This window comes from Thunnus albacares, chromosome 13 (assembly GCF_914725855.1).
Source record: "Thunnus albacares chromosome 13, fThuAlb1.1, whole genome shotgun sequence".
NCBI classification, from domain to species: Eukaryota; Metazoa; Chordata; class Actinopteri; order Scombriformes; family Scombridae; genus Thunnus; species Thunnus albacares.
The window spans coordinates 4,904,317-4,923,058 of record NC_058118.1 but is presented as its reverse complement, the minus strand read 5'-3'; the positions used below and the strand labels follow the sequence as shown (position 1 = coordinate 4,923,058).

The window sequence follows — 18,742 nt, the reverse complement described above, 5'->3', positions numbered from 1 at the left end:
TGTAAACATTTCAGACAATATTTGACTTGTTTAAAATGAACTTTCTTTTCCTCTGACTTTTTTGCAGCACATTTTCAATGTGTTAAGAGTAACATCCAAACAGCTGTGCATCACACACTCACACAAACTCAGCCACACTAATATGACTCGTGTCCTCATGAGCACTTTTTCATCCACTGATAGTCTTCAGTCTGTGGCTGAGCCACCTGTACTCTGGTTCGAGGACAGCTTGCAAGTCCTCAATCAGCAGGTGAGGCTTCACGTTTGTGTAGCAGTGAACTCAGTGACAGACAGCAGTGTGTGGACTCACATATACACACAAACACACAGACACACACCCTATTCTCTCCAACTGCCATGCTGAGGAATGCCAGCGACTCAAGAGTCCTTGAGGCTGTCGACAGACAGGCCTGTGTGCAGACAGAGCAGACCCCCGCTCACCTGCACAGCAGATCCTCCCTGCCCCCAATCCAAAAGACCACAGTACACCGTGTCCATGCTCACTGCCTGTTTCTGCTTTTAGACAGCTGCCATACAACAGGACTCACTGACTGAATCTTTATATAGATAAGACTTTCTTAGAATTCATTGTTCAGTTACTTCACTCTGCTGTGCTGTTACCGTGCATCGTCTTGGGTTCTCTGTTGGCACATTAACAAGGTTTGTGTATTCAGTGACTTGGCTTTGCATCTGGAATCTGGAGTCACATTTCTCCTCATTACCTGAAATAGATGTGCCTAATCAAGTCTTCTTAACATATGTGTTTGTGGCCCAAAATAAAACAAAATTAAAAGGACAGCTGTGAAACAAATCCAGTATCGTAAAATGGCCACTAAAATCAAAATGACTGGCGATACCGTTCCCTTCAGCTGATTTGAGGTTGTTTTGGCAGATTCTGTGTGCTTCCACAGGCTAAGGTCAAGAAGTGTTACAGCTTCATTGAGTGTGCAGCTTGTGCAGGCTGGTGCTGCGATGTATCATGTGAGTTCACAGCATGGGCCCTACATCTTCCACAGCTATTTCTGTCAGTGTAAAATCATGAGAACCACTTTAACCAACACAAGGCTGGTCAGAGGGTAATATCTCAGCTCTACACAGTGCCAAGTCTGTTCCCTCCAACAAGCCAACAGTCTGGCTATATTTCCAAAATAAGTTAGATTTCTGTCTTTTTTTAATTTGATGTTTGGTTATTGGAGGTCTGGCTCTCTGACAGATGAGTTTTTCAGTGTTAAAGCCGTGATAGGAGTGACAAAAAACCCCTTTGCAATGGCCTTTGTGAGGATGTGGAATGTCCAAACAAACACTTTCCCAGGGTTTGGGTAATTCAGAGAGTGATCCCAAAAGGCTGTTGGGTCAAACCCTGCAACGCATTACCAACCGTGCTGAACTGATTTACAATCACTGTGTGCTATAAGTTGTTGTAAACTGTTATTTTATAACACTTGGATTTGCAGTGAATTACACTAAATGCTGCTTAGTTTAAAAATAATTAGGCTCAGAGGTTATGGATTTGTCTTGGGGTTAGAATGAAAATGAGCTACACAGTAGGTCATTAAAGGTGCAGTTCAAGGAAAAGAAAACAAACATGCAATATCCATGTAAAGATGATGGTGAAGATCATTTAATTATTTTATAAATACGTCTTTCTTTATTTCAGTATACAAAATAAGAGTATGTACATCCACACAAAAGTGGTTTACAAAATCCATGAGTTCAGCTCATATGCTCTGAAAAATAGAATATATTTTGAACTGCCTGCATGTCAGACATAAAGGAGATAATGCACCAATTCACAAACTGAAAAGTCCTTAATTCTCTTCTCTCAATCTGCAGGGCTGCAGACATGACCCATGTGAAGATCCACACAGGACACATGGTGAGAGTCCAAAACATCAACCACAAAAATGTTCCATGATTGAAAAGTACTTGAAGTTCCCTTTGTGTTCCTTTTTCCTCTTTTGTCCATTGATGCAGAGGGAAAAAGTATCAATAGTACCTAAAAAAGTACCACACGAATCCATCAGAACCCTTCGATTTCCGAGGAATGAAGCCAAACATAAGTCTCTGTCTAGAGAGGAGAGAAGACAATCCCTCTCCTCAGGCATAAAATCCAATATTATTTCTTTTTATTAGAGATATAATAAAATAGACTTTCAGTATCCCTGTTAGGGGAATTTATGATCATTAACAAGAAAAAGAAAATACCCAGGAGGACGGTGGTTTTTACGTAAACCGACTGGCACTGTCACCACACTCCACGTCCAGGCTTGTGAAGCGAAGAAGCTGAGAGGCCCAATTGGCAGTTTGGAGATTCAATACAAAAATGATACTGACACAAGAATAGACGACTTCTCGTTGAAATAAACATGCTAAAGCTTAAGACAAAAATAAGCCTTCTTGGTATTGTAGTGCTTTGGTTAATCTGTAGCCTTGGGTGGCTTGGTACAAGTAGAGGACAGCAGGTGGGGCCGACAGCGGCACAGACTCATTTGCAGACGTATCTCTCCACGATCCGCTCACACTTTTTGCAGGTTACGTAGCAGCACCAGTGGTATTTGCAATGGCAGCGCTCCACCAGCTTCTCTGTGTACGGGTTGTAGCCACGTCCACAGCACATCAGGTCACAGCTGTCACTGCCGACGGAGGTTTTGTTGCACTGCCTGAAATGATCATAGACACAGAAAGAAGATATTAGGTTTGTGATTTTATTTTGTTTTACAATAATACATTTTCCTAACCAGGAAAGAGAAAAGGGAGGCAATTTTTGGACTGAACACCAGCTATGAAACTAACATATTTCCAGTTTGGTTTCCTCTATAAGACAATTAAGTTTACAGCTTCCCTCTAAAACATTTTGTCCAGCAGCCCGTACAATCTCACAGCCTGTGAAAAGCCCACAATAGACCTTTAAATGTGCTTGACCGACCGATGTGCCTTAACCTTTTGTGCAGTCCTTCTTCCAAACATTTTTTTTCCTTTCATTTTCTTTTTGTTTTGTCATTGCTTTGGAGCCTCTCATTTCAGAAGCCCGAGGCATCTTGAATGAGCAGAGAATAGCCCTGCCGTAAATCACACTGAATACACAGGGCTGCCCTCCCTCTCTTTAGCTTGCCCTCTCCATATTATTGCATTGTTTTATGATGGCAGAGTGTTAATGACCAGTATGGTGAGAGAGACGCTGAGTTGATGGCTGCTGCGGGAGTGAAGGAGTGGGAGGAGGAGGGACAAGAGTCATTGAGAGTGTAAGACAGGTTTATTACATCGGTGGGAGCTGGGAAATAGACAGAAACCCCCACACACTTATGTTTTTTCAGGACCAAAATCTCATTATATCACTGCTGTGCTGTAAGTGGAGCAAGAGGACAAGACTGTGCATTCTGTGGTTTACATCTGCTGGTTTAAAGAGAGACACAATAATGTAATTTAAGACTAAAGAACAGGCTTCAATAGTGTTCACCAGGGATCACACTTTATCCATTAGTGGCTGCTGCTAAAATTCACTTTGCCCCTGTCCCAGATTCTCTGCTTGATCAAAAAACTGACTCTACTAGGAGTTTCTGCTGTTCTCAGGTCTTGTGAATGGGTCAGAGCTAACAATGTAGACAGGAGGTCAATTCATCCTCCTGTCTACACATACAGTGTAAAGCCTGATAAAAACTTCCTCTCAAGTGGTCACCAGTGAGCAAGGAATCAGCGGTGAGATGATTGTGGCAAAGCAGATGACATTGTGACCATGTCACTGAGTGTTATGATGTGGGAAGGTTTGAGAATCCCTCTGATACAATTGATCTAGATACATATGAGAATAATCAATACCCACACATATACACTCACAGTTACTTATACACAAACAACAGCATCAAGCTGGGTGCCTCGTGATTTGGCAAAAGCACTAATGTTGCAGACTGTGTTGTTATCAGGCTGCAGACAAGGGATGCAGTGAGTGTCTTTGACGTGAAGCAGTCTTCTGGTTATCTGTAGAATGGCCTAAGGCTGACGCATGATATGGCAGTCATATGATGTATGACATTTATAACATACAACAACATCACGTGCCATTTAGTGAACCTTTTTATCCTCAATGGCTTACACAACCATGATTGCGTGTTGTTGCCACTGAAGCAATAACAGTACATGTCAATGCCCAGAACTTTGCATTTACTCTTAGTTAACATTAGTTATCAATATAAAGTAGGGTGTGTCTGGCTAAACAAGCTAACAGATAACCAGTGGAACAGTGCTGGTGGAATTACATAAGATCAAGTTTTCATATTTGCAGAGAAACTTCATTGCCACGCAATTCAAACCTAAATAATAAAGTCTGAGATATGACCTATCCTTGACATATTTATGGAAAACTAGAAAATTCAATAAGCCTGCAAAGTAGTGCTGCGTATTTTTGCCATATTTCTCTATTATTATTTAGCCTGATCTCAGACAAATTGGCTCCTTGCTGTCCACTAAGTTCTCACAGAGCTCAAACCAGCAACACAAAGCACTGTCCCAACTAAAACACTGGAGCAGAATGGTGTAAGTAAACCTTTATCTTTGGGAAACGTTTAAATGTTTCCCAATCTGTGTGGCCCCCTGCAGTCGATATCAGCTCGAGTGCACTCAGTCCTAAAAATAACTGCATTAGTCATTGTTTCAGATAGAGAGACAAGGACTCCAGTCATAGTGGCCTTTTCAGTGACACATGCTCAGACAAGCCACAGACAGAGTACTCTCAGGGCTCGCTGGTTGTTATGAGCCAGCCTGCCACCAAGCAGGCCAGCACTTCACTAAAGTCAACATCCTGGATGAGCAGACAATCAAGACTGGTCATTTCCTTTTTTGTTGGCTGGGTGGGTCTGTTGTTGTTGTGACTCATGACAATAAATCTAACTTCAAATAATAGAGCCAAACCAACCAAAATCTCCTCCTTCTCATGCACACGCACATTCGAACAGTGTTGTGACCCGGCAGTCTCACCTGTCCTGTGTGCCCACAGAGCCCTGTTTTTCATTCTTGGTGCAGAAGTCCGGGGAGCTCTGCAGGTAGACCAGCTCGTTATCCCTCACTGGCCTGATGTCAATGTCTTTGGGCACCAGCTGCTTGCGTGTCCCCATGGGCCGGTGAACCACTTTGGTGGCAGACAGGTATTTAGTCTTCAGGTCCATGGCGATCTCCCTCAGGTCTTGCAGGCCTCTCCAGCAGGTCCTTATAGAGCAGGAGCCGGAAACACCATGACATTTACATTTCATCACCATCGCCTCTTTCAATACCTAGACATGAGAACAGAGGACATGAGGGTTAGATAGAGCTCACTGCATGTGGGACTGACAAACAACAAGATGGGTATCCAAAACTTTCACACATGAAAAAATTAGGAACATTTAGTATTTACCACTTGTTTTAAGAAAAAAAAAATTTAGTCCAGTGAGAAATTTTCACTTTTTAAAAAATTGTTACATAGTGCTTACTTGTCTCCCAACTTCACTGTTGTGTAGGTGCATCAGTTTGTTGGCATGGGAGCCTGAGCGCTTCATCTTCATGGGAGCATCAGAGAACTTGGATCCCATCATCACACCGTAGTGCAGGTTGTCAGCGCAGCCACCCCAGCGGTAGCCAGGCTCTGGGATCTCCGCAGGAATAGGACCACACGAGCACAGCCGCAAATCTCCAGAAGTGCACGCCCGTGCTATGGTGTGGCTGATGGTTGCTGCAGAGAGGGCGTAGACAAACGCAGCCTCCCTTGTTCCTGATGAAAGAGAACATAAACTCATATGACACGGGTTTAAAAAGAATACGCTGTAATTTTTAGGCTCTGACAATATAGACACCAAAACAATTCAGATTTTCTTTGGAGTTCAGTCGTAACACTCAAGCATGATTTGTGTTCAAAGGTCGTTAGCATTTCCCACAAGGGAGGCCAATATAAAACAGTTATTAGTGGCAGAGGACCTGTATATTCAGGAACTTAAATGATAAAATAACATTTACTCAAAATAGGTGATGTTTGAAGTTTAAAACAACTATTTTCATATCATTAAGTGTAAAAAATATTTTTGTCTTTTGCCTGTGTGTCGTCTGAGTTCAGTGAGATTAGAGTTTTTGATCCATGTTCATGTGATCCATGATGTGTGCACTCTCCTCTAGTCAGAAGCTGCAAGTTTACATTCTTTTAAGCCAGAATGCATGTCTACTATTATTCCTCATTGTGTATGTTAAAGTGTTAGCATGAAGCATGTAATGGTCAGCTTCAATTTATAAGGGTTGTAATTTAGTACAATTATTTAAAGTTTTTACAGCAAACAAAAAAAAATCAAAACATCCACAGAAAGTTCTCAAACCAATTTTGCTACCTAATCAGCAAAAGGAGAAGAAAGAAAAACAAGTAGAAGTTCTGCTGTTCGTCTATCCTATTTCTCTATTTTCCTCTTATCTTTTCTACTGTCTCAGTGGGAAAAAAAAGAAATTGACTGTCTGCACAAAATGTATCTTTCAAACACAGTCTATCACTACTTATGCTGTAACCCAGAGTGAGCTCTGATGTAATTGGTGGTGAAGTGTGTACACGGAAAGCACATATGTTAAAGGCCGAGGAGCAATTGGAAGTACGGGAAGAAATCGTGTATGACCGTGGGCTGGTTAGATCAAAGCCATCCCCGGACAGAGATGAGCCATTTCCTGTTCAGAGCAGACTGTTCATTTGGCAAATGGCAGCCATGTCCTTTCTGGGGAGCACTGCATACCCCACCCACAACTTAGCAACTATCTCTGGCTGATTCAAGGTCCTTCTGGCAATAGAAACAGCTAAGTCAGACTGCAACGCAAACAGGCGTGCAGTTAGATAATGCTGCAGATTTCAGAAATAACAAGCCAATTATTAAATCATAAAGAAAACATCAACACATGTTGTGGAAGGGATGCTTTCTCAAATAACTGCTTCAGTACAGTGTGAGAACAAGGACAGTACAAGTACAAGTAGCGAATACCCCTCAGGAATAAATTATGCAATCATTTGGCTGGCACCGAACAACGGTGGAAAGATGAGGCAATATGTCATCTCAAAACCAAAAATCATTTTTGAAAAAGACTACCGGTATTTCTGTATCAAAATTCTTTAGATGGCAGTCATGTTAATACATACAAATAAATCTATTGTGTCATCTGAGTGCAGACACCATTAAAAGGGCTGAGGATCATTTCCGCAGTTGCTATAAACTGAACTCAATAGATGCAGCACTTAATGACCCTGGTTTTGGATGTCTTTGAATTGTCAAGCGCGACTATAAACATTAGAATCTTGTGGGTAAAATACTTGGAGCAGCTCTTTGGAAACAACAGCGTCCGTGCTGTCATTCCAAACTGTTTATGACCATACCTCGGTCGAGGTCTGGCCGATACTTCGGGGCATCAAGAGGGATGTCTATGGAGGAGCAGTTCCAACGCATATCAGAAAAGGACTTCTGACATGTTTTCTTGACCTCACGGGCAGCTTGGATAATGGTTTGCATGAGCTCCATGTTGGTGCGGCACAGCTGAGCTTGGGAGGACACCAGGCCGGGCAGCAGCTTACAATGTTGGGTCTGGTTGATGTGTAAAGATGCAGGCATGTGTGATAGCGCTCTGCAGGAGGGGAAACAAAAAACAAACAAGAGGTTTTGGTCAGTATGCATTATACAGAACGTATTCTCTTAATTGCAGCGGCGACGACTGCTTAATTGCATGTTTTTTGTTTTCTGAGTTGTGAAATAATCGCATTTATGGGAATAACAAAGAATGCTGTGCGTTTCATTCACAGTGGTGTGTTAGCGATTTGAGTTTCTTGTGTACACATTTTTCAAGCCTCTGAGACACATCGACTTTGAACAAACAATTGAAAAATCAAAACAGATAATGCTTCAGGCAGGGAAATGTTTTGGCATGCGTTGCAGAAAAGAACCATCTTATCACAGTGAAAATCCCAAAGGAAAGTCAGCTGCAGATTCATAAAATATAAGTGACATGTTCTTGGCACAGGGCTTTTCTTTTGTTAAAGCACAGAAGAGGCCTCGAGATATGCCAAAAAATATAAAAACCCCTCTAAATTCTGATCCAGTCAGATGAAGAACTACATAGATCCCTCAACATTTGCATTTTCCACCACGGGAAGCTCCATCCTCTGTGGCCTCAGTTTGACATGATGCACACATTTGATTTAAACAATTTAAACTTATTGAGGATTAACTTAATAGAGAAAACACATGCGGAGCAGGTTAGCTCTGATCTCTGCTTTCTCTGTTCGTGAGAACCAGGCAAAGCCGCCTGCACCTCGGCCTGTTTTGCATTAGAGGCCGAGGGGCCGCCACTCTGTGCCCAATGATAAGCTGTGACTCCACTGGGCTCGTGGTAACACAGCACTCGCAGGTGTTTACAGCCGCATCTGTTTTGCATTGCACCGCTGTGCATTATCAAGACTGTGGGACTTCTCGCTTAGATTTAGCACATGCCATCCCACCTCTCATGGGCACATCTGCTTAACTCTTCCCACTGTGAGTATTTTCATTCTGATAAGAAGCAGTGAATCTTTTTGGTTAAGCCAACGCAGTTATGTATTCACAGTGATCTGACATAACGTACACGGATAAAAACTCAGATAAAAATATACACAACATAACACGCAAATCACTGAACTGTGCAGCAAACGTTAAAGAGTTTATAAGAATACCAAACCAAACCATCCAAAACATTCGATTGAAACATAAATAAATCCAATCAGCAACTCAGGATTTTTATGTACTTTCCAAAATTATTGCGAAAATTATTGTTTACTTTTACGGCACCATAAAAACAGTGCGGTGAGAGTATGAGCAATCAACATTTGTGTCAACATTTAAAGCATTGCAACTTCCTTCTGAAGTGCACTATTTTTACACTGATTTGAAGCCTGACTAGAATACACACAGCAAGCAGTGACATCACTGGCGCTCTCTGCAGTACCGTGACGCCCCACCATGTCTGTCTTTGCTATTCTTATCTTGTTATTATACAGCCGCACGGTAAATTCGATCTGAGATCATGGAACTGAAACATGCCGTCTACTTTTACTGAAGCCGCATTAAAGTTAATAAAACCAAGAGGTTTCCGTTCATAACCTGAAGAACGGCCAGCTAATCTACTGTCCCTTTCATGAGATACACATGTACAGAACATAACCTCTCCCTTGATCAGGAGCAACTTGAGGAATGTTGGGGCCCTTTTCAAAGCTGCCATGGGCCCTCCACTCCATAAAATACTGAAACATGCAGAAAAGAGCCACACAATATCGTGTATCTTCATGACATCATCTGCTTTGACATTGCTTGAATGTAAAGCGGTGTAGAGATGGTGAAAGGCCAAAAGAATGAGATGGCGGCACTCGTGAGAATACTTACAGCCATTTGATGCCAGAGCAGACCTGAGACAGCAGCAGAGCAGTGAGCACACCAAGAGGCAGGACATGAGAGCTGCTCCTCATGGTTGGACAGTGATTCCAGTTCACACAGGACACAAATACAAAGAGCTGTTGGGCTTCTTGGCTCAAACTCAAAAGTCGACTGTCATGGCACGGTCTCCTCTTCCAAATCCTGTAATAAATAATATAAATAACAACAATGACTTAGTGGTGTCACAGCGTGCCAGTTATAACATTTTCAGATACAGAGTATCTTTGCTTGATTTATTGATGAATACTGTTTAAGAACCGCTGTGAAGGTCTTTGTGTGGATCATTTAAAGATAATTTCAAAACAAATTAGAAAAATCAGATAAAGGAAAATTATTTTAATTCTCTATTAATCTCAGATGTTATACACACATTTAATAATGAATAGAATGAAAATGAGCAAAATGTCTTATGAAATGTTTTTTAAGAAAACCGTTCCACACGGTTCACTGATTTAAGCGTTCAAGCGCACTATAAAGATCCATGGTCATTACAGCACATCAGCCTCTTTCTACACGCACATAAACACACAAGAACCAAGACATGTAATTGCAGCGCATCCCTGAAGAACAAATGAATATATTACATTTCAAAAAGAGAGTAGCACTGTATCTGAAGTACATGCTCAGTGTCACAACACTGACTTTCCTTGGTGAGTGTAAAGTGACTGTATTTTACTTCATGTTGTCTAATTATCTATGGTATTTCTATAATATAAAATAATAGAATCATAGGACACGTAGCTGCTTAATCTGTTTTTTTAGTATCACACTAGTTGATGGCCAGGTTTAAGTGGTGGACTATCTGAGTTATATATAATCACATGAATTTTTAGAGATAGTAGCGTTCAAACAAGGAGGGACGTTTCTCATGAATAGATGTTATTTAGATATTTGAGTATGTAATTCAGTTTGGTGTCACCTCAGCTCCACTTGGAAAAACCTAAAGAGTTTCAGATCTAGGCTAGTGACAGTGGAGGGCCAGCAGCAGAGATCAGCGCATCAGAAGCATCATCTGATAGCGCTCTGAGCTGCTGATAAAGAGTTTAAACTGAGCGCGTTAAACACACAGCGAGCTGATAATGGGCCTTTTAAAGCACCAGTTCCGGTCCTCGTCGAAACTGTGTGAATTCACTGATATTAATTATTTAAATGAGCAAACTGAAACTCATCAGCCGACTGTGTGTTTCGAGCACTACACCCCTGAGACATGTAGCGTAATAATAATAATAATATAATCAGACTATCGCTTAGGTTGTCGATTAGAAATAAGGAATTCCCTGAGCTTTTCACAGTCTGGCGTCAGATTTGTTTGAGTATAGGCTCAAGTGGATTTACTGCTTACATTTACATTTGGCCGAAATGGCAGCTCCCGTTTCCCCCTAAAAGATAAAGACTGATAGCGTCACACACCATCCGATGTGTCTCTCATCAAGCCGAGATAAGCTGGACACCGAGTGGGCCATAAATCACAGCCTAATTCCCAACCATCAGCAAAACATTAACAAGAATATTTGTGTAACAGCCTTAAAATAGGCAAATGTTTGCCAACCTGCCTGTGAAGGCAAACGTCTTTTAAAAACCCTTTGTCTTCACAAACAGATACTTACAGACCCTATAAAGGCAAAAGTCCTCATGTTGAACTGAAGTTGACAGGAAATTAAAATACATGACTGTAAAATATGTGGAAAGTAAACTAGTGGAAAAAGCAATTTCTCCTATCTCAAACTAATCCTTGTTCCAGTTCCTCCCACACTTTTTTCAGCACATGAAAGCAACTTTGTATTCACTGTTAACTTTAAACGGGTCCTATCTACACATAAGAGCAGCATACATGAACTTTTCCAAAAAAAGGTTTCACCTCACCTCTGCACGGCGTTCACCGTTCAATGAAACAACACCAGTGGAAAAAAAAATCAAATCTCAGCAGGTCGAAATATCCTTTCAGAGAGTTGTCTGTATCGCTATCAGCCAGACGCGTGAGTAAAATCCAGCGTGGGGTGGTAGAATAGCTCCGCACAGGTACGCATGGTGTGTTTTCAGAGCGGTGAGTGTGTGAGTGTGTGTGAGAGAGAGAAGAGGAGAGAGAGTGAGCCTGAGTGGGGGCAGATCAGCTCTAAAGTACCCCTGCCCCGCTTTGATCTCACTGCTGATGTCAGAACCGCATTAGCATAAGAAAGCACGCTGCACCGGGACCAGAGCAAAGCCGCTCGGAAACGTTATAATGAAATGTTGTTGGATTGATATCCTACTGAAAAAGCTCTGGAATAGTCCTGTAATATTCCCAAAGGGAGCTGAAGTGAGTTAGAGTGTGTCTGTGATGATGAATAGCCGATTACAGCTGTTCTGGTATCAAACTCCCATAAAATTCCTTCAGATTCCTCAAGTTCTCAAAGGATAATTTGTAGTGACCTTATCATGCTCAGTGGTAGCCGCTATTTTCATGTCACCAATTATTCTATAAATTTTTTACATGACTATAAAACTTCTGTTAGAGTAGAAAGGTTACGCTGGTACAAATAAGATCTTTTGTAAAATCAGTTTTTGGATTAGAGAACTTTTTCTTACAGTGAAACCAAACTTTTAGTCCATTATCCAGTTTTATTTCTTCTTTACAAACAAAATCTTTTACAAACGAATTTGAATTAGTTTTACCTACTTTTAACACAATGTATATGATTTGTAGTGTCTGACAGTGTAAATCATTATTTTATAATTTGTCATAAAATAATGAAGGTCTATAGAAGTTTTGGCAATGACTATAACTGAAATAACAATAGAGTAAAAAGACCACAATGACCTAGACATTCATGTATTATAAGCTATTTTATATTTTATTATTAAGACATAGAAAAGATACACACACTCATACTATTGGTCCAAAGGAATGGCAGAGGTGGCATCATTGTTCCAAACGCTGAAACTAAATAAACTCTATCTGTTGATTTGAAACGTACAGCCTTATGGAAAAATATGGAATAATTAAATCATCCCACTACAATTACCGAAAAAGTCCATGTTGCACGTTTTTCATTAAAATCTATTTAGAAATGATGTTTTACATCCAAACGTTATTGCATGAATTTTTGTTTCTTTTGTGCGCTCAAACGAGCAAACAGAACTGCAACCAAAATTCAATTACGACTCGGCTGGCTGTAGTCTCCACAGTCCCTCGCTTGTGAGTAAGTTATTTTGATAATAAATGTTTCTTAAAGTAATGTTTAAGTGAAATGTCAGAGTCACAGACGCAGCCTTTCTGTCATTATCTGCGCTGAGGAATGATGTGTTTTTTAGATAGAGGTGAATTTGAAAAGGGAATAATTTCCAATTTGAAAGGTAAATGATACTCTGAATTCATTACGACACTAAAAACACATTTTATCTATTAGTGCGGATACCATATAATAGTTAGAATATATATATTGTAATACAATGTGACATGATTTTGTGGTATTCTAAGTACACACATGCACACACACTAATGCTTTCCAACATGTTCTTTAAAAAACTGCAAATAAAACCTTCCTAAAGTTACAGTTTTCCTGCACTGGCTGATTTCCTTAAATATTAACCACACTGTAAGTGATATGTTGCAGAGCCAGCTGTGGGAAAGTAATGTATAGTTTTCTTGAGAATCTGCTGCAGCTCCAGAGCTCAGACAAAGCCAATAGTGAGCTGTTGTCCAGACCTTGACCTTGCAACTGGTATAGCTAACATGGCTGGCCTCGTGCGCTGCTGTCCGCTCCACTGGGAACAGCAGATCAGGTGTTGTCAAGCTGTCTCTGAAGCAGACACGTTTACAGACCACAACAAACCCGTTTCCTCCTGGAACACCCGGATCCTGTGTCTAAATCTGTTTGCCAAACAGGGTCCACTGCAACATTTCACATACAGTATGATGACCCCATATGTATGTCTCTTATTTACAGTGGGGCTGTGATCCTGGTTCCAGGGACACTCGATGTGTTTTACGTGGCAGTCAACTGTGAATGGGCACAGGTTGGAGCGTGTGTGGGAGTTGTGGAGCTTCCAGCAGGACCGGGCCGGTCTACAGAGAAACTTTTTACACTCAGGCTCTCCATTCCTGAGCTAGGATCAACACGCAACCCCTTGATCTTCACATCTCACCTCCCAAGCAACACAGAGGGGGGAGGACATCTTCTAGGGAGACGGAGGGGGTTAAATGAGCCACTGGAGTTCATGATAATGAAATAACTCATGTCATATAACAGCGAAATCAGGGTTGAGTTATGATAGACTATCCATGTCTATGATTAAAACCAGCTTTATGGAGATGATGTCACAGTTACATTGGCCTTTTTAACTGTCACTATAACCAGTTTTTGACATGGTGGGATTACTGGTGAAAAAGCTACAGTGTGTCTCCTAAAAAATGTCCAAAATACTTTTCTAAAACTTGCTTCCCCCCCCTTTTTTTACAAACAAAAACAATAACCCAGATGGGGGGACGTTTTCAAAGTTCAATTGATAAATTAGATAAATCCCTTCAGATTATGGTATATCATAACCACAATGAAACATTTCAAAACCCCCCAAAATTTTAAATACAGATTAACAGAAACAGTAATTTATCGTTTAAACCCGATGTTTGCAATATTTCATAATTAAACTGTATATTACAATTCTTGTGTTGCAAAAACATTTTCACAGTTTAAATGTTGAAGAAAAATATGCAGTTTCCAAACTGACAGAATGAAGAATGTAGTCAGCCCAACTGTGGCTGAATACAGTGTTAATGTTTGGGAGGAATGAGTCCTCGGGCTCACAGTGTTAAGCCATTGTCCTTCAAATCTCAAGAGGATCAAGCCAATATCACGAATCTGGAGGCTCACTGGGGGGAAAGGCGGTGGAGGTAGGAGTGGGGGGTGTAAGGACACTCAACTTTCACCCAGGAGGATCAGAGCCTGAATGGGTGCAGAGTTACTATTATGCCCCTGGAAAATGCTCCCATGCTCCCATCAGGATGTATATAAAACTAAACTGAGCTCCGAAAAGCTGCACTAATGAACCAGAGACTAATTAGTCAAAAGTACATTTTGTTACAAATGTTTCAAGATGATTTGAGAGGGAGATAAAAAAAGGAAAAAAGTAGATGGTATGTTCTTTCTCATTTCTCATTTTTTAATGCCAAACCATTATTACACAACAGGAAAAAAAAAATCTTGTAAGCTCACTGCCATGTTTATATCATTAAATCGAATCCCTTTTTATTTTGTCAAATTTTGATAAAATGGCAGAAATATGTGAACCACAATGATGAATTAATAAAGTTTTAACTCTGAGGTATGTTCATTTCTGCCTGTTCTCTATTACCAGATAAACCCTTTTGACCATAGAGAATTTTTCAATCAAAATTAAAACCAGGAGATTGATTAACAGCCATCATAAATGCAACAAAGCAAGAACTTAAAAGAGAATTTTCAAATGGAACAACCAGTGAACCATATCTGTAACGGTTACTTTTCATTTTGCCTCTTATCTACAACCAAACACGGAACGGCACAGGGCTCTGCTGCCAGCTGATTATTGACAAATAACAAGAACATTATGTATTATAAATAGTATTCCTAAAGGGTAAAAACTATCAAATTAGACCTGCAGAAGGACAGTGACAGCTTCGCATCAGCCATGTGAAAATACCATCACCCTCTGGTGTCCCTCCTGTGAAAGCTGCCGTAGCTCACAGTGGGGATCGCCACAGAAACAACAACCTCCGTCCAATTTGTGCCCCGCAGGACAAGACTGGACTCACATCTTTTGTATACCATTTGTTTATAACTTCTGTCTCTATTGTGCTTTGAGGACAGAGGCCTTTCAAGTGACAGATGGGTGGCACTTTTGAACACGTCATGTGGTCCTCCAGACTGCAGAACAGCCTACACCATGAGCTGTGTGGCACCGTTCATGAAGCCTGTGGCAAACACAGTCCAGGAGTTTGACGGTGCTTTGGGATCATTCCAGAAAACCAAATTATCATGGGTACACTGGTCTGAGCGGAGGTTATAAAAGTCACGTGCATTATGGGATAACTGCTCGAGAGAGGAGTGGATTCCAGTAATACAACTAATTAAGCACATTACAGTCTTTTCACATCACCAGGGCATCATAAATCTGAGCTAAATGAGTCCATTCACTGCATGAAAATGACTTCCATTAACCAAACACACTTTAAAGAGAAAATCCACCCTAAAACATATGTTTTTTTTTTTTTTTTTTTACATTTTTCTACTCCAGTAATTAAGTTGTTTTAACACACACTGCTGTCACCAATTAGAAGATCAACACATTGACTGATGATGTCATCAGGTGACATGATTCGGAGTGTTTCCACTGACAATTAATTGGTGACTGAATCTATTGAATAATAACATTTTTGCTCACTTCCTGTCATCCTTGTAAGTTTGATTTGAATGTAGAGTAGGAGTTACAGCTGTGAATTTGTGTTTATAATAATAATATATAATAATAAACTATATTTATATAGCACTTTTCTTAACAAAGTTAGAAAGTTTGCTTAACAGAGAGAGGAAAAAGGGAATTAAAAAACAGCAATTAAAAACAAAAAAAAGATCATAAAACAGAGAGTAATAAAATGTTACACAAAAATATAAACTGTCAGAAGTGGGATAATAAAACAGCAACATATCAAACATTCATAAAAGCTTTTCGATAAAACGACGTTTAAGAAGAGATTTAAAAGACATTAAAGATGTTGCCTGTCTGATCTCGGTCAGCAGACTGTTCCACTGTTCCACATAATCCACTGAAATCCCTGTGAATGCTTGTCATAGTGTTTTGGGGTTTGTTCCATTATTTATTGTCTGTGGAGCAGCTGCAGGAGTCCATCTCTGCTGTTCAGCTGGTCAAAGCCATGAATTTAAAACTGAGCTGTATATTGCTTTAAAAAAAAATTAACACGTGTGAATTCTACATGTAAGTGGATTTTCCCTTCAAAAAAGAGCCATTTCTCCCAGTGTCAAGGGTGGCGGCACTGTCTCACACAGGTCCTTTATCACAATGTATGAAGCTGTATCACTGCGTCTAAAGAGGTGTTGCTGAAGAGGAGCAAAAGGTGTTGATGGCAGAGGGGGTATGACTTCAGCAGAGTCTGGGGGCGCTCCATTCGTTTACAGACGTCTTGCCGCTTGCACCTCCTTGTAAACATAAAGCCAAAGAACCATAGAGGAATCATAAGGACAGGCACCAGCATGGCCACAGGCTTCTAAACAGTATAATAGAGAAATTGTGCAGATACATCTGGTTCACATGAATGTACCCCTTTCTTCGCTGTGGTTGGAGGAGGTGTGAGAGCAGCAGAGCATCCTTATAAATGATTAAAGATTACTGCTTTAAGGATTATAAAAGCATTTGAAATTCCAAGTAGCATGCCTCTGTCAAAATGTTCCGAGACCAAATAAACTCTAAAAGATGCTTTTGCACAGGTCCAAAAAGGGAGCTGAGCACTGTTTCGACAGAAGTGAGGGCATGTGCTTTGAATAAACACATTCAATTTTGGAGTACGATAAGATAAATTTTATTCACTTCTTCATGACCACATTAATCTCTTGTACACCTCAGTATTGGTAAAACACACTCATCGAAGACAGTCCTTCACATTTCACTCACAGTTGAAAATCCTTTAGCTTTACAATGGCAAGTAAAAATGAAGTGTTTTTTAAGAGAACAATCAACAAGTTGACATCTGACTAATTCAAACCAAAAGTTTTGCTCTTAGTACTAGGAGGATCTGAATTCTGGCCCGTACTGCCAATTTTCCCTGAAAGGGAACCTTGAAATAAAATCCACTTAAGCCCTCTGTCTTCCCCTCCAGAGTGTAGTTAAACCCTGGCTGTGTATGGACATGATTACAGAGTGCCACGGGTCTTACATCAGTGCAGAACCTTGACTTCCAGCAGGAAACCTGGTGCACGGGTCAATTATGGCAATACCTTGTTTTGCTTAGAGATGGAGGATGTGTTCTCCATGCTCCAACACACCAACTACACCTGAGATTTAAACTTTAACAAAGTCCACTTCTACATCCTGAATGTAAATAAATAAAACACAATCTGTAGGAGGCGTATCGCTCTTGGCAGGATGTGTAGAGGCGATGCTGGTATGCTCCTGCGCTGCATGTGGCTACAGCGAGGCCTGCGAACACTGACTGCTGCGTGCGGCCCACAACGGAGACAGATCTGTTTGCTCAGCAGCTGAACGGGGACACGGAGATGCTCCTTTCACACTGAGCTGAGCACCGACAATCAGGGCTTTGTCAGGGAGGCATCTGCTGTTACAGCTCACAGGAAGAATACATGTCTCTTTAAGTGCACTCAGTGGGGTTACCAGTGTTAAAGATATGGTGACTTCATGTCAACAAACATGAAATTCATGTGTAAAGTAGGGTTTTAACAGAAGCATAGTCTTTTCATGATTCCTTTTAGGATAATTCGAAGGCAAACAGGTCCACTTTTTCCAAAAACGTCGATTTAGTCCTTGTTTAAACTAGCATTGGGTTTTAACTCAAACTTTAAGTGGTTTAAATAATCCCTGGGGTATTGTGTCAGTGTAGCTTCAGTCAGTTAAGGACACTCAGAACAGTTTTTACCAATCTGCTGTTTTAATGAAAACTGGAATAAACCAGCTATATAGATTTTTTTAACAATCCAATTAATCACAGGTGTTTGTCAGCTTCAAATTTAGTTTGAAGTCATATAAAAGAATAATAAAATAGAGTTTAGTCAGTACAGTAGCTCTATGCCGTTGGAATTCCCTCCTGTAAAGGCTTAACCATCACATTGGAATTCATAGCAAATAATTGACAATATGCAACAGCAGACCCACAGAATACATTCATTCTTAGAAATCACATATTAACCAAGCCACAATGGTAACAATGGAGCCAGAGAACGATGATTTGCATCACTGGTAAATACTAGTCAAACCGGTCTCAATCTCACATACCCAACATTGCGATGGCCTTACACTTTGAGGACAAAAAGTAATTGTAAAATAAATATTTACCAGGTATCTTGAGATAATGCAGTCAGTGGTTATGTGACCTTAATAACCCTCCCTTTAAACCCACATCCTTGTTGATTTGTAAGTGAATCACGCAAGAAATTTTAATCAATACATTGTGACCTGAACTAGAGGGTGAACTGCCTGTTTTCTGTCAGTAATCATTAACACCAGCAGCATGCACTGCAATTTCACATCTTTTAGGAGAGATCAGTTAAAATGCGCCACCTACACATCACAGCTACTGCATGTGAAAA

At 40.5% G+C, this 18,742-nt stretch overlaps 1 protein-coding gene and 1 long non-coding RNA gene across 2 annotated transcripts in view; one reads left to right on the top strand and one right to left on the bottom strand.

The window, feature by feature from the left end:
• The window catches only part of LOC122995524, a 28,587-nt gene extending 13,828 nt beyond the window's left edge, over nucleotides 1-14,759 (top strand). The window contains exons 3-4 of the long non-coding RNA XR_006406804.1: nucleotides 1,834-1,876; nucleotides 13,376-14,759. This is a non-coding gene — a long non-coding RNA (uncharacterized LOC122995524). The remainder of the gene's footprint in view (nucleotides 1-1,833; nucleotides 1,877-13,375) is intronic.
• wnt11 (wingless-type MMTV integration site family, member 11) lies at nucleotides 1,770-13,340 on the bottom strand. Its single transcript, XM_044370809.1, has 6 exons — nucleotides 11,313-13,340; nucleotides 9,399-9,590; nucleotides 7,367-7,611; nucleotides 5,463-5,740; nucleotides 4,972-5,264; nucleotides 1,770-2,660 (listed from the first exon to the last, which is right to left on the bottom strand). The coding sequence occupies exons 2-6, from the start codon at nucleotides 9,479-9,481 to the stop codon at nucleotides 2,486-2,488; spliced, it is 1,074 nt and encodes a 357-aa protein (XP_044226744.1). The 5' UTR covers nucleotides 9,482-9,590; nucleotides 11,313-13,340; the 3' UTR covers nucleotides 1,770-2,485.
• Nucleotides 14,760-18,742: the final 3,983 nt, after the last annotated feature.

What these genes read in the sequence shown, in the direction of transcription:
- wnt11 (XM_044370809.1), bottom strand. Translation starts at nt 9,481, where the DNA reads ATGAGGAGCAGCTCTCATGTCCTGCCTCTTGGTGTGCTCACTGCTCTG. An exon ending in TGCTCTGGCATCAAATGGCT is followed by an intron (nt 7,612 to 9,398) that starts GTAAGTATTCTC and finishes CCCCTCCTGCAG; the next exon opens with AGCGCTATCACACATGCCTG. An exon ending in TCTGTGGGCACACAGGACAG is followed by an intron (nt 2,661 to 4,971) that starts GTGAGACTGCCG and finishes TGATCATTTCAG; the next exon opens with GCAGTGCAACAAAACCTCCG.